The sequence below is a fragment of the Thamnophis sirtalis genome, unplaced genomic scaffold (genome assembly GCF_051295495.1).
Source record: "Thamnophis sirtalis isolate CommonGarterSnake01/CBP01778 unplaced genomic scaffold, rThaSir2_p1.2 scaffold_1, whole genome shotgun sequence".
Lineage (NCBI taxonomy): Eukaryota > Metazoa > Chordata > Lepidosauria > Squamata > Natricidae > Thamnophis > Thamnophis sirtalis.
Window position 1 is genome coordinate 107,599,562 of NW_028261381.1, and position 15,801 is coordinate 107,615,362.

The window sequence follows — 15,801 nt, forward strand, 5'->3', positions numbered from 1 at the left end:
AATTGCATTCATTCAAAATGTTGCATTGTGTTTTTTTTCCCCAAAACATTTCTCATTCTTTCATTATTATCCTTCACTGGAGGTAATACACAACTAACACCAACCTAGAAGTTTCTACATTCCCACAGCTCAACAACAACTTAGATCAGTGTTTTTCAACCACTGTGACATAGTGTAAGGTGTGCCGTGGGAAAATTACTTTATATATAGTCAATATAGGCACAGAGTTAATTTTTTTTAACATTTTCTAATGGTGGTGTGCCTCGTGATTTTTTTCATGAAAAAAGTGTGCCTTTGCACAAAAAAGGTTGAAAAACACTGACTTAGATCAGGTGTCTCCAATCTTGGCAACTTAAAGCCTGGCGGACTTCAACTCCCAGAATTCTGGGAATTAAAGTCAACCAGACTTAATGTTGCCAAGGTTGGAGACCCCTGATTTAGATGACATCAATTCTTCTCCTTTCTGACATTCATTCTAGTCATTTCACTCATAATTAAACCTATACCTTCACTTTCCTGCACATATTCATCATTTGTATTCCACAACATTAGGACACCTTTACTAAGATTTATAACATCCTTCTTTTTTCTTAACTGCACAGATACATAACATATTTTTCTTTCTTCCATGTCATCTGCCAATTCTTGCTATTTATCATGCATTCCTTTTATATTCCAGACAGAAATTTTCTGTATGCCATATTCATCCCCAGACCATAGAAATTGATCTTGATCAAAACCAATTGATTGGTTTTGATCAAGGCTTTTATATAATATTTTAGTAAGACAGAGAAGGTGTGGATTTAGTGACCAACCAAACCATTTGTAACATAATATATATTCTGCCTTTTAAATATTTCCTAGGATGTTTCATTCTTCTAGGAGCGGAGTGGGTACTAACTTCCTACACTATTAAAACAGTGCAATCAATTTTGGCCAAATTTTGCTACAACACCTCAACCAAAGCTTAGTTTTATCCCAAGCATGTTGTTCAGGCTACTCCGCACAAACCAGGATTGTTATTCTAGAAACTATTTTCTAAACTAACATACTGCTGCCCACATCCCACCGACTCAGAAGTATATGCAATACACTAACAATCAGGGCATTTTACTGTATATCAAACCTTGGAAACTCCCAGCAAGCAAAACGTTGTGGCCCGCGGTAAATTCTTGGCTTCCACGTACTACAGGAATGTCTTCCCGTGATGTGTAATCAGATGGCTGATTCATCTTACCTGAGGCACTCGTCGGTTTGAGCCTTTACAACTGTAAATAGGAGCGACCTTGTTCACCATAAGGACAGGTGTTCTCTCATTGCCAGCTCAGTGTTTGCTTTCTTTACCTTGAGCAGGGAGGGGACCAGGCGTCACTCTGGAGCGGGGCTGAAGAAAGTCAGCCTGCCTCTTAAAACCTCACTTTCAGAAGAACCGGTTTGCAGCTGTCTGCAAGGTTCTCAACAGGCGCTTTCTTCTCTTGCCCACCATGGAAGCAGGGAGGGGGATCCTGAAAGAGGGCTTTCTAGTTAAAAAGGTAAGACTTCCTCCCCCTGATCTCTAACTCGGAGGCTTAATTATAACACCTTGTTTAAATAAGATTATTTATTATTGTTTAAATGATTTTGAATAACTTCAACTGACTAGGAAAAAAAGTTATAAATCTTAGAAATAACAAAATGATCCTGGAAGCTCTCCCGTGGTCACTAGGCAAGGATGAAGGAATGGAACTGGGATAACATGTCTTACAAAATTGATCTCTCCTCCTTTTCTTTCGCAGTTCTAATTTCATTTGTATCCTTGCCTCCTTTTTCCAATTTATGTTCTTAGGCAGCCCCTAGATAGGCCCTTGTCTTGCAGCTTTTGAATTATTGTAGATCCATTGTAAGTGATGTGCAGTTGACTTTTACATTTTCAGAAATGTAACATTTTTCTTTGGAGTTTCCAATGGACACCACCAATGGGCATGATGTAGCAAGTATTTTGATGAGCGGTTTGAGGCTCAGCACACATATTTCCACCTTTACAGTAGGTGTGGTAGGAGGACAGCTGTGTTGATCTTTGGTAGCAAAAATTCAGAAAGAGTGTGGTAACATGTTTTCCAACTAACCCTTTTTATAACAGGCAAACTTTTGTCAGCTCACTTCAACAACTGCAAAGTGCAACTAAACTGATATAAGATTTCAATTAGAATGATGGAATGAGTTGGAGAGGGAAGGACAGGTTGGTTATGCAAATGAAGATTACATGAGAGACAGATCACAAGCACCTAATCAGTTAACAATTGGAATGTATCAAATGTGCATTGTGTTTGTTGAGATCTTTTGAGTTAATCTGAAAATGTTTGATATATGCGAATTCAGCAGCTCTTCACTTAAACTCTCATCCCTCTCCCCCCCCCCTCACTTTGAGACCTGCAATTGAATCTCCTGAGAGGTACTTTCAATAGTGGCTTTTAATGACATTTTGTCACAATTTCTGTCATAAAAACAGTTTTCCACTGTAACAGCATAATGTTTTAGATTCCTACATTCTGAACCATGCAAATAGTGCCTAACACTACCAAATGAGAGGCACTGAAGAGTTATGGCATTTTTTTGTCCATAGCAGCTTTTTGAGAGAAAAAAAAAGGAAAAGATTACATCTGAAGGATGATCTGTGCTTTAACACCTTCCATCTCAGAATAAAATTCTGTCAGCTAGACAGAATGATTGTACAATAGACGCCTTCTCTGAAATCACCTATGGCGATATATTGTAAGAATTTAATGATTTCTCAGAGCTTTATGGAAAGTCCAAAAAACACTGTGAACACAGTGAGAATTAAAAGGGCTTTGAGCCAGAGAGCTTCTATTCCTACCAATCAAACGGACCTCAGAAAGCCATGCTTTATTTTCCTTAAATAGATATCACTTGTAAAAGAAAAAGAGAGAAAAGGTATGACAATTCTATCAGCAGTCTTATGAATGAGGAAGGATAGTTATATAATACAGCACATGTACCGGGACAAAAGTGCAATTTTTCGACAGGTATATACAGGAAAATGCATGTCTAAAATACAGTGGGAGGAGCTGTTCCTGATAGTGGTGGATGAGGGTCTGAAGGCGCCACTCCTTTCTCACCTGGTTCACCTTTCCATTTCTGCTTCCAAAGCCATTCCTTTCTCTCCCATCTTCAGCACTTCCCTATAAGTTCTGAAAGAAGTACACAGCAAGGAATAGAGAAAGGAAAACACCCAGTCTTATTGGTGTCCAGATTTGTTAGGAGAAAGAAGATGTAATACACTTTTCACAAGGGGAGAGTTTCGGATTTTTATCCGGTTGCAGTTTGAAAACCAATGAGGAAATGTAGGCTAATACCACAAATTATATTACCTTCTGGACTGTTAGTAAAATTCCATGAAGAGGGCAGGGCAATTTCACTATCAATTTCACATTTTATCTGAAAGTCTTTTTAACAGATTAAACACAACTCTACCTAATTTTCAGTAAATATGGGCTGGTTGCTTTTTTTCTTTCAGAATGAAATACCTCTATTATTCAAAATCTTTTAGTTTTTATTATAATATAGTATCATCTGTAACAGTAGAGAGACATCGCGGTTAAAGGTGCAAGATTGAAAAATGGGAGCCCGTAAGTTCTAGACTCGTTGTAGACAGGAAGCCAACTGGTTGTCTTTGAGTCAGACACTCTAAGCTGTAGGTAGAAAGAAATATCAAATCATTCCTTTAAAAAATGCAGTTGCCAAGAAAACTGCAGGGGCTTGTGGAGACAGTAACCTGGAAACAAGACTAGACTTGAAGGCATTTAAAAAAAATAATAGCTGTATGGGTTGTAAATGTGAGTGGGGCAATATTGGTTATATTTATTCTATGGTTTTAATGAACATTGTAATTACTTTTATGAATCTGTGTTCTGCTCTAAAATATAGATCTTATTAAAATAACCCTTGGGTTATTTTAATAGAAGCATAATGGAAAAAACTTAAATAAGTGTAACAGCCTCAGTGACTAGGATTTTGTTCAAAGTTCTGTCAATCAGAAATGTATTAATGCAATAATTTATGAGTCGGAATAAACGTGTTGCTTTGTGTAATTAGTGTAGCAGGTAGAGCTGCTTTTGAGCAGCTTCAGAAACCGCTATTTTTTCTTTCTTTTTATTGTTTGCAGGGTCACGTTGTCCCCAATTGGAAAGCAAGGTGGTTTGTTCTTCTCCAGGACAGGCTGCTCTATTATAAAGTGGTGGGAGGAAAGCAGGAGTCTTCTCCCAAAGGAAAGATTTTTCTGGACGGCTGTACAATTACTTGCCCGTGTTTGGAATATGAGAATAGGCCGGTAAGTTCCATGTTGGATTCTTTGCTTGGTTCTTCCATGTTGGATTCTTTGCTTGGTTCTCTTACTACTGAGTTGACTTTAAAATGAGACAAAGCAATTAGGGAATAAAACAATCTAGGTCAGGGTTTTCAAACTCACGGCCTGCAGCCCAGATGCATAATGCACTGGTCACAGCCATGGCCGGTTTAGCAAAGGGGGGGGGGAATCATGATATGTCATGTGACGTCGCCATGACACTGCGAGTTTGACATCCCTGACCTAGGTTTTGGGAATGACTTGGCATAATATTCTGAGAAAGCTGCTTTCTGTTCAAAGAGGATTCCCAAAATGATATTATGGCAGGAAAAAAAGTGGAGAATGGGCAATGTTGGAAAATGTTGGAATAGTACAACTGGGAAACCAGTTACTCATAACAACATTGAACTCTTTTACTGGATGTGGTGAAGCAGAGGCCAGAATCTGTCTCTCTGCAATGCTTTAACTGGGATTTCCCCAACGAGAACTTCTAATTCTATAATTTTATCATTCTAACCTAGTGAATCCAGTCAATGTAACCAATCACTCTTTAGTCATTAGACATAGTTAATCAGGTTCTTACACTAATTCAGGTGATTGTATTTGCTGGCTTAATCTAACTGATCTAATCTAACCAATAACCTAATGCAATTTTAATATACAATTCTCCCCCAAGCTGCAAAAATCTACTTGTTCTCTATTAGTTTAGACTTGTTGTGTTGCTTCCCTGCATATTGCAGATCTGTTGGGTAATGTAGGGTTGCATTTTCTGATTAGTAAAATGGAAGATTAAAGGTAGACAACCTGATACATTTTCAACAGTTTAGCAGGGAATTGTTTTCAAGGCTGAAAATCAGGAACAGGGAAAGAACCATTGAAATAATTTTCTCATTCAGATTCAATTGAATGCTATACTGAAATTTGTATGTTAACCTAATGATGTTCTTCAAATCTGATGAGCTTTTTATCCTACTGATCTTTGAATGCATGAGATCCCATATGTTTAATATTATTATTATTGTTACTATTGTTATTATTGTTGTTGTTATCATTATCATCATCATCATCATCATTATTAACTCTCTCTTGCTCATTTGGCTAATTTATTTAACGGGGGAATGTCTTTTTTTAGCAATAAAACATAACTCTCAGTTGGGGTCAAATATGTAGATGTGTGCTGTAAGCCCTTTGCTTTTATGGCTAGTCCTATAAACCCTGCTTCTTATGGTGTTCTTTTGCAGTTAGTTATTAAGCTAAGGACAAAAACCAACACAGACTATTTCCTTGACTGTTGCTCTCGAGAAGAGCGTGACATTTGGGCTTTGGATATCACGGGTGCTATTCATGCTGGCAATCCAGTGCAAGTTCAGCAACTTCATCTCATGAGAAACTCCTTCAAACTTCCTACAAATATCAGTTTGAAGTACGTGGTAAATATGTTCTCAATCTGTTTTTGCATGCTGCTGGTTTGAACTGAAAACAGCAAGGATGGTTTCTGTATGTTAGGAATGAGAAGGCGATAGTTCTTGTTACTGAGCCAAAGATCTCCGGAACCCTAGGCTTCCAAGCCAGTGGCAAGGGATGCTTGATATTGTAGCTCATCTACATCTGAAAGGTTATAGGTGTTCTGACATAGGCTTCCCCAGCAGCATGAAGCTGAGTCATTGCTCCAATAAACACTTTTATTTAATTTACAGTGAATTCCTCACCAGCAAAGTCTTTCCTCTCCCACAGTCTTTGAAGAAAGTTCACAATTACCTACTTTTATCAGGCTTGGAGAGTGGCCAGGCCGATATCTTTCAGACGCTGCAATACTTGGCAAGAATGCAGGAATGAACTAACTGTCTCCTGCAAACACCTCTCTCCTTTCACTCCTCTTTTATTCACTGTGGGAGGGGCCATTCACCATCCACTTGTGGCCTTACTCCCAAGTTGACCCTTGTTCCTTAGCTGTTCTGTTTGTCCAGCAACTCTGTGCATGCACACACTGGGAACAGGCTCCAGCTATTCATCTGCCTCACTGATATCTGACTACGAAGGTAGCTGATAACTGTCAGACGGCCCTGGCCGTATCTTTGCCTCTGATGCAGAGCACAAGTCAGAGCTTTTCCCAGACTCCAAGTCTGGCCCGTGTTCCTCCCCAACTTCCTCACTGTCCGAATCTGCTACCAACTCTGCTGGGCACTGGAGGGCCACAACAATAGGTTTACAGCCTCCTCTTTGCATGTATACAAAATTTCCTGTACATACACTCAAAATTTCCTGATGCAGTTCCTCTGGAACTCATCTATGAATACATCCTAGTCTTCCATACTACATCATAACATTTTGTAACACAATGTAATAAAGCAGAGATCATGGTTACTGGCCATAGAGGATGGCCATCCCTTGAGAGAAATGGATTAATTCGACTTGCATGTAAGCAGCACTGGATTCCCAACACGTTCTGAGTATTTTTTGATTGCAAGCATGCTATGGCTGAAAACTGTGGAATGTGGATAAATTCACAAAACTGGTTCTTTTGTTTGTTTCTCACTGACTCTCTTTTGATTTTTTTCTCCTCCAGTCATATTGTGGACAAAATGTATGACAACAGCAGCGGAATCAGACAAGGCAGTTTGTATAAAGAAAGCTTTACAGGTAGATATGTTATCAACTTTATTCTTCATTATGCTCCTCCATAGAGACATTTTCTACCAGAAAACATTTTCAGAACCTGTTTTAATTATCAAGTGTGTGAAAAATAGTAAAGAATGCATTTTCAATTTCTTTTATTCCACTGCTTGCAAAAAAAAAAAAACAGGTGGCACCTTTCAGAAATTGCATGGAAATATGCTTTAGAAGATGAAGCTACTAGAGCAAGCATGTTAGTGGTTAGAGTGCTAAATTAAATCAAACAGATTCAGATTCATCTCACTAATCAGTTATAAAACTCACTAAGAACTTCTGTGGGGAAAAATGGAGAACTGAAGACAGCTCCACTAAGTGTGGAGCCAACAATCATGACAGGAAGAAGAGCCAGCAAGTAGACACCCCCCCCCCCTCTTCATAATTCTTCTCTGGACAAATCTTGGACTTGAGATTGCACATACATATTCTATATAGTTGTTCCTCATGAGTAGGTTGCAAAACAATAGTGGGTTTAGAGCTCTGGAAGATGAGAGAACAGCCATCTTGGTCAAACCAGAATCAGCCTCTTCAGAAGGATACTGAGTTTACCAGCATCCCTTTCTAATCACTTTCAGAGATTCCTTGTTAACTTTTCAGCTATTAGGAACTTTTGGATTGAAAAGTTTGAAAAAAATGGGTGATTTTGCTTCAATACTTAGCAAAAGATATTTTGAATAGAGTTTAAGGATTATTTTTTGTAAAACAACTTTTTTTTAATAAACAGAAAAAGGGTGACATTTTCCAAAACTTTGCTTTTGGAAAATTACAAACCGACTATGAGTCCATATAAATTTGAGATAAGAATCCTTCCCATGGGAAAAATGTTTTTGTTTTTTAATTCTTTTTTTTCTTCAAAAAACATGATGAAACTTTAAAAATTGGACAGTAGAGGAAATTAGAAGGAATTAAAATTATACTTAAAGGAGAATATGTAAATGTAATCTATTAATACAGAAGGGAGCAACATATTTTAACTGTGAAAGTACTGATGGATATTTTTGGACCCAGAAGTTAATCTTAAGAGTGTCTGCTCTTCTCTATTTTTTTTAAACTAGATATTTCTTGGGAAATATATGTTGGCAGCAACATACAGTATAAAATTTATCAGAGGGACATAGTATTGCTGTCTCCCCTTCTACCTGTCTTGGAGATCAGATGGCAGTAGATATTGTTTGTCTGATTAACTCCGTTTATTCCTTTCAGGCTCCATACTGGTGGATTGGTTGATTTCCAGTAGCTTTGCAGCTTCCCGGCTTGAAGCAGTCACACTGGCCTCTGTGCTGATGGATGAAAATTTTATTAAACCTGTGGGAGTTCGCAGCACTGAAGCCATAAGGAATGGAGATTTGACTGAGCAGTTTTTGGATGACTCTACTGCCTTGTATGCATTTGTAAGTGATGCAAACTCTGAAAGTTTAATCTCCTCCTGTATACAGATGAGATTCAGAAGTTAGCTGTGTCAATTTACTTTGCACAGTCAAATAGAAAAAAAGCAGGCAAACAAATGATAAAATCTTGATAAATGACTTGTACTTTCTAAATACTTTCAATGCGTTCATCTATGATATTAATTGGACTTTGCATAGGTGTGGCCTACATAGATTTGGATGTAAATATAACCCTGGAGAACACAGCTCACAAGGATGAAATCTCTCCTTGGATTGTGCATTTTTGTTACTGTGATTGTTTGTCAGGATGTGCTTTAGGAGTAACAACTAAGCACTGCAAAATTGTTCCTGGTGGGCACCATCTTATATTAATAAGCTATCTTCTTACCTTTGGATAAAGATAGCAACAGCAGCCAAGTAGTCTGCAATGGGCAGCTCTGGATTTGCCTTCCATTTTAATTTTCCATTATTAAAAAATAATTAAAATGGCTGAGGAGGAGGAGGAGGAGGTGGAGGAGGAGGAGGAGGAGGAGGAGGATAACTTGGAGATTAAAGCTTGAAAAAATGAATGAAAATCAATCATGCTGAAGGATGAAATCAGTATTTGTAAAACTTGTACTGGCTCTTTAGTAACATAGTTCAATGCTTTTGTTTTTATTGCAGGCTGAAAGCTATAAGAAAAAAATTAATACTAAAGAACAGCTCAATATTAATATACTTGAACTGAGTGGCACAATTTTAAAGCAAGGCTTTTTGATAAAACAGGTAACCATGACTTTAGAATTTCAAGATAATCATGGGATGGGGATGAGGCAATATTTAATTGGTATCTTCTAAAGCTCTTTCTGAAATAAAATGGCATTTTAATAGGAAACCCTCACAATTTAATTAATATACAATTAACAAATTAACATATGAACAAGATTTAGATTGCAGCTAATTGAAACTCTTCCCACTAAGTTTCTGTTGAAAAGAAGTGTTAGAAATAGAGAATAAATAGAAGCAATCTTCTAACCACAATATGCGACTTAATGAACACATAGTTTTTCTTTCTGTCTGATACAGAAAGTGACACGCAAGCATCATTGTCTTATTTTTGGCATGGCAAAATGTTATTTCTACACAGCACAGTCTACACCAGAAGGCAGGCAATAGGATCACACATAACTTCTGAAAGCTTAGGGAATGGCCCTCAAAAGCCACTAACATTTATTTACAAATTGTAATTTGTAATATGACAGGTAGGGGGAAATTATTTAAGTACATGCTGGAGAACAATCATTTAATGATATTTATTTATTTTTGTTAAATGTAATTAAATAAAATCTAATCTTATTGTAAATTCAGCCATTGATTTGGGGAATGCAAAGGCCCTTGAAAAAATTAGGCAAAAAAATGTAGGCAAAAAATTTAGGATCATTCAAACAACTTGGTGGATTATGGTATTTCTTCACATATTTCAATGTATCAAATATTTCTAACCATTTCATTTATGGCAGCTTTTTGGTAATAATAAAATCAGTAGATCAACTGTGCTCTACCACCCCTAACTGACCTTTACCATCTTCTAATGGTCTCACAAGATTACTTGTGCTACATACAACTTCAAGAAGGTGGCCTTGAGTGCCAGCAGCTGTTTCACAGAGCCAGTCCAGGTGTGTTTTGTTAGCAGCAGAAGTAAGAAGATGATGAAAATCAGTTAGGGACAGGAGGGCAAGGACCATGGAGTGCAGGAGCAAAAGGACCTGCAAAAAATGGGGGGAGATCAGGTGGGTGAGGCTTGTTGAAGTGCATCCTGGGCAGAGGTGATGTTTAGCAGGTTCTGACCAGTTCTGGAGAACCAGTAGCGGAAATTTTGAGTAGTTCGGAGACCTGGTAAATACCAACTCTGACTGGCCCCACCCCCATCTATTCTCTGCCTCCCGAATCCCAGCTGATTGGGAAGAAATAGGGGTTTTGCAGTAACTTTCCCCAGGTGTGGGGAGAGAATGGAGATTTTACAGTATCCTTCCCCTGCCACGCCCACCAAGCCATGCCCACAGTAAAAAAATTTGAATCACACCACTGATCATGGGGGTTTCAAATTCAAGAGGAGGTTGCCAAGCGCCTGAATTTTTATCCGATGACCACAAGAGTTCTTCAACAGCTGTAACTCTGGAGTCCAGGCATAAGTATCATTTGTTGAGTGTCATCATAACTTTCAAACAGTCTCTGAACGAATGGTTATTAAGTGAGATCTACCTGAATTATCCCTTAGCTTGTCTTCTGCAAAGATAAAAGGGAGTAAACAGATAATGCCATATTCTTTCTCTACTATTGACAATTACAAGAGATCCGTGTTTTGGAGAAAGAAAATTAAATTTATTTTCCAACTTTCAGGGGCACAAGAGGAAGAACTGGAAAGTCAGGCGCTTTGTCCTGAGGTCTGATCCTGCTTTCTTACATTATTATGACCCCACAAAGGTGAGACAATGGCATTGCAATGTTCGAAACTCCCTACATGTGTGCCTTTGGAGAATGCACCCCCCCCCCAATGCCTTAAGACTGTTGCTGATGGGTAGGAGGAATGAATTCTGAATGGATTTCAGTAAGGCTGGGGGCAGATCCATTAAGATCTCCACTGGATCCTAAATGGCCCATAATACTTAGAGTACATGTTGAGTAGTTTGCACTGTGATGTAGTTTGTCTCCATATTAGTTGTAAATGGATGTGCCAATTAAATACAAATCTAAATCTGTATTAAATTAAATCTACCTGTCAATGACTACTTCAGCTTCAACCCCATTCTTAAAAGGTCAGTAGGGGTGTTCAAAAGTGCACCAGCATGCCTAACGTCCCTGTCCTACTGTCCCCATTTATTTGTACCCATTTCCTGTGTTCTTATTCCTGTTTATTCTTATTCCTGTTATCTTGTACATGAGTGACAATCTAAATAAATAAATACAAATAAAATAAAATAAATAAAAAGCAGCCTAATATAACTCATTTGCTTTGGGAACAGATATACCTTGTGGTTATTGCTTTCTGTCATTGAAAAAAACACAATTGGGTTTGGGGATGAGACAAGTTATATTATGGAATTTCAGCAAGATACATACTGCTGAAGGGTCCCCCCATGCAAATACGATACATATAGGAGTCCTGTTCTCTCCCTCTCTCTCTCTCTCTCTCTCTCCCTCCCTCCCTCCCTCCCTCCCTCCCTCCCTCCCTCCCTCCCTCTCTCTCTCTCTCTCTCTCTCCTCTAGTTAGAGAATGAAAATCAGTTCAGGAGAAAAATAGTCAGATTTGACATAAAATGATTTTTTTTTGTAAAAAGTTTTTTTTATTTTTCCTTTCAAATTTTTATAATTGTTATTTAACATATGTCAATTCATATCATTTTTTCACCTGTATCTTTACATTTTAATATTTTTTTTTCATTTTCCCTCCCCCTATATTAATCATGTGTCATCTGAGATACTTATTTCATGTTTTGTTCCTTTTTCTTTCTATTTATACCTTTTTTCAAACCCCTCGTAAAATCGCCTCCATGTCCTGTAGTACACTGATTCCTCTTTGTCCTTTATTCTCAATGTCAACCTGTTCATTTCTGCACAATCTAATGATTTTTAATGCTACTCAGCTTAGAGTTTTACAATGTTATTCCATAATTTTGCTAGGAAGAAGTGTTAGGAAGGTTTTGCTGAGTGGGAGCCACCCAGAGTTCGATATAAGATGGGCAGTTACTGTATATGTTTTTAAATAAATAAACTGTTTATCAGAGTCATCTGAAGACTCTGGTTAGATCTCAAGTCATTTCCTGTAGTCTGTAATTCTATGCTGCTTATGCTCGAGATCTGGGCAAACTCATCTATGTTTGAAGCCAGAGTAAAACACGATGTCTCATTTAATGATCACATTGCTTAATGACAGAGTTGCTTGTCTCAGTTATGCTCATTACCTGTAGTCATCTTTTAAATTTTGCAGCTCTCTGAAGTTTGTGAAGAAACCCTTTTGTAGGAAGTCTTACCTTATCCCAACTCCTTGTTCCTAACTATCAGCTGACCCTAACACTCTTTTAAACAAAATAGCCTCAACCCCCCCCCCCTTAAACCACTCTGAGATTTTGCATATGACAAAATAGTTACACAATACATCAAGATTGGAGTAAGTTGGGGAGAGGAACCTAAGAGATTTTTAACATTTCCCTGTGCATAGGTGGTAAGAATATCTCTTTCTCTAGAACCATAGTGAGGGTTCAGAGCATGGCTGGGATTCTTTGCTACTTGTTCTTATGAGTCAGCAGAAGAGAAGTAAAGTCTAGACTGTCTTCAGACAGCTTTTTAAAGGACTGAAAAAATAGAAGTGTTGGCAGCATAGGAGTGCCTTCAGGCAGTGTAAAGTCTTTGTGAAAGTGCCATTTAATCCCCAGGTTGTTGAAACCCTTTAATCAACTGTGGAGATTATACCTAAGCCTTAATGTGTCACACAAATTTAAAGATGCTGCTATTCTCACCTTGTTGAAACTAAAATCTGAGACAAAAACATGATCACTACTTTTCTGTTTCAGTTTCTGCCAAGTTGACAATGGTAACCATATTAAGATGTCCTGAATCACATGTGGCAGAGCTTAGAAGGCAGTTGTCCACATGCTAACATTATCATGGTTTATCACAGAGGTGTCAAACTCATGTCATGGCAGTGTCACATGACATATCACAATTTTACCCCGCTTCGCTAAACAGAGCATGGGTGTGGCCAGCGTGTGATGCATCCAGTCCACGGGCCGGGAGTTTGACACCCCTGCTGTAGAGCATCTCCTTAAATAGAAGCAAACTGAAGCAAAACTTTAACTGCTTATGTCAAATTTGTTGAAGGGAATGTAACATTTTGATTATTTGCTTTACTCACATTGGTCCACTTTTTTTTTCTCCTATAGGAAGATAACAAACCAGTTAGGGGATTTTCTCTCCGTGGTTGTCTTGTTTCAGCACTGGAAGACAATGGAGTCCCTACAGGCAAGTTTTTACCTTGCAAGGTGCAGTTTTACTGTTATCTTGATAGCTTTCTTTTTTTGTTCATTGATAAAGATTGGAGTGGTGGTCCTTCATTCATTACTTGCAGGGGCATTGGAAGCAGCCAATGTTACCCCCCACTCCCCTTCTTCTGCCCTTGTCTCATTTCCAGACCATGTGTTACACAATATAGGACAAGCACAAAACACAAGAGAGCAAATGGAATCAGGATTTTGCCAGGAACTCCTTTTATCACCCAGGATAGAACTATTTCTGCTAAGGAATGCTTGTGATAAAGAGCTCCTAGAGCCCATCCAATGGATCGGATTTTCTGCTAGGGCCAGTTCTTAAAAGAAGTGGGAGTGGGGTTACCTAAAATACAGATGCTCCACACCCTAACTCCCTCTCATTTTAGCCATATTATACACAAACAAAAGCACAACCTTCTCAAAGCCGTTGCAAAAGCAGCTGCCCAAAAGAGAAAACGGGGGACACACACACACGGACACACCACAACTTCACCAGGATAGCTTAGGGGAAGACCATCACAGCAGCAGAAATGGCTGTGGTTTCTCTTCAGAAATGAAAAACGTAAGCAGCATTGCTTAGTTGCTCACATGGCCCATTTGTCTCACTTTTGAAAGCATTTTATATACGCATGACTTAAGCAAAGTACAAGTAATGCAGAATGGAAAAGCAGGTTCAGTGAGTCTTCTACGGCACCATCTTCTGACATTCTCCCTCTGAGAGATTGCTGGTACTTCAGCAGCTTTTTGTCTTTTGTGCGTGTGTGTGTGTGCCTTTGAGTAAGTTTTTGAGTCCCAGCAACCGGCTGGACAAGTCCTCACAGTTTTCCTGACAAGGTTTTCAGAAGTGGCTTGCCACTGCCTCCTTCCTAGGACTGAGAGAAAGTGACTGGTGCAAGGTTGCCCAGTTGGCTTTTTGCCTCATGGAGGACTGGAACTCATTGTCTCCCAATTTCTAGCCTTAACCACTGCACCGAACTGGCTCTCTTTACAGATAGTCTCAACTTATGACCACCATTGAGTCCAAAGTTTCTGTCGCTAAGCGAGATAGTTACTTGTGCCTCATTTTATGACTCTTCTTGCATGGTTGTTAAGTGAATTACTGCAGATGTTAAATTATTAACACTTGTTAAATGAATCTGGCGTCCCCACTGACTTTGCTTGCCAGAATTTTGCAAAAGGCGATGATCACATGACCCTGGGACACTACAAACATTGTAACCGTCATAAATATTGCCAAATGTCTGGATTTTAATCACATGACCATGGGGGTATTGCAATCGTCCTAAGTGTGAAAAATGTTAATAAGTCACTTTTTCAGTGCCTTTGTCACTTCGAACGCTCACTAAATGAATGGTTGTAGTTGAAGACTGTCTGTATGTCCTATTCAATGACTTTCTTTTCTTTTGCAGGAGTGAAAGGAAATGTGCAGGGCAACCTCTTCAAAATCATCACAAAGAATGACATTCACTACTACATACAGGCTAGTTCCAAGGTGGAAAGAGCTAATTGGATTGAGGCAATCAAGCCACTAACATAGGAGATGTACCAACGTTGCATTTATGGGACAATTTAATACAGGGGCATAAAAAGGAACTGGGTTTTTTTGAGATTGCTGGTTAAGTTCTTTTAGCCTGGCATGAAGTTAGTACCTGACAGATCTACTATATTTAGGCTTTTTCTCTGAAGCAAGGACGCACATCCACTTCATCAGAAGTTCCATAAATTCTGCAATATGCATGTTGATTGCTTGGCACTAGTCTGCAGTTTGGAATATACTACCCAGAACCCCCATCTGAAATAGAGCTAAATTGGCTGCTGAGGAGAAACTAACAAATCCAGCATCCTGGGACCAAATCTGGCTCTTTCAAAATGATTTCATGCAAATTCCTTAATTATCTACTGTATGTCTTTATATGTCTCTATACTTGCAGTGCCTCTTCCCTCCTATTTAACTTGTGGGAAGCTTCAGGAATGACAGCATTATTCGGGAAGGTGGAGACCAAGAATGTTTCTGTGATATAAGAAAGCTTAGTATTTACATTTTGAAGACAGGAGCAAGCTCATCATATTAATATTGTCATGGAATTCTAACTCATAGTGCTCTAGATTTCCTGAGAGAACAAAGTTTGCTGCTTGCCTCATAACCAGACCCAGCATGACTTTAAATCAATTATGTTGTCAGTCAGACCTGCCCTACAGGATTCCTGTAATGAGAGATGGAACTGAACAGCTATCCGGGTATTACATTGAGTTCCTTGGAAAAGGGACATTTCTATAAAATACACCGGGGGGGGGGGGGAACGGGCAATATGAGAAGCCTCATGTGCTGAATGGTCAACTGGCTGCTGTTCTCATAGGGTGAGAGTAAGAGAGGAAA

At 38.7% G+C, this 15,801-nt stretch overlaps 1 protein-coding gene across 2 annotated transcripts; it reads left to right on the top strand.

Annotated features, from left to right (window-relative positions):
• The first annotated feature begins 1,393 nt into the window (after positions 1–1,393).
• On the top strand, positions 1,394–15,711 carry PLEK2 (pleckstrin 2). Of its 2 annotated transcripts, XM_014060230.2 has the most exons (9): positions 1,397–1,532; positions 4,163–4,327; positions 5,584–5,765; positions 6,909–6,982; positions 8,216–8,403; positions 9,064–9,165; positions 10,780–10,863; positions 13,320–13,398; positions 14,834–15,711. In XM_014060230.2, exons 1-9 carry the CDS (start codon positions 1,485–1,487, stop codon positions 14,959–14,961), a joined length of 1,050 nt encoding a protein of 349 aa, XP_013915705.1. In that variant the 5' UTR covers positions 1,397–1,484; the 3' UTR covers positions 14,962–15,711. The 2 variants fall into 2 exon arrangements, with proteins under 2 accessions (XP_013915704.1, XP_013915705.1); XM_014060229.2 differs by lacking the exon at positions 14,834–15,711 and having other exon boundaries at positions 1,394–1,532; positions 13,320–13,924.
• Positions 15,712–15,801: the final 90 nt, after the last annotated feature.

Bases quoted from the DNA above. Each gene is read 5' to 3' on its own strand.
- PLEK2 (XM_014060229.2), top strand. From the start codon at position 1,485: ATGGAAGCAGGGAGGGGGATCCTGAAAGAGGGCTTTCTAGTTAAAAAG. The intron at 5,766-6,908 runs GTACGTGGTAAA...TTTCTCCTCCAG, and splicing joins CCTACAAATATCAGTTTGAA to TCATATTGTGGACAAAATGT. The intron at 9,166-10,779 runs GTAACCATGACT...TCCAACTTTCAG, and splicing joins AAGGCTTTTTGATAAAACAG to GGGCACAAGAGGAAGAACTG.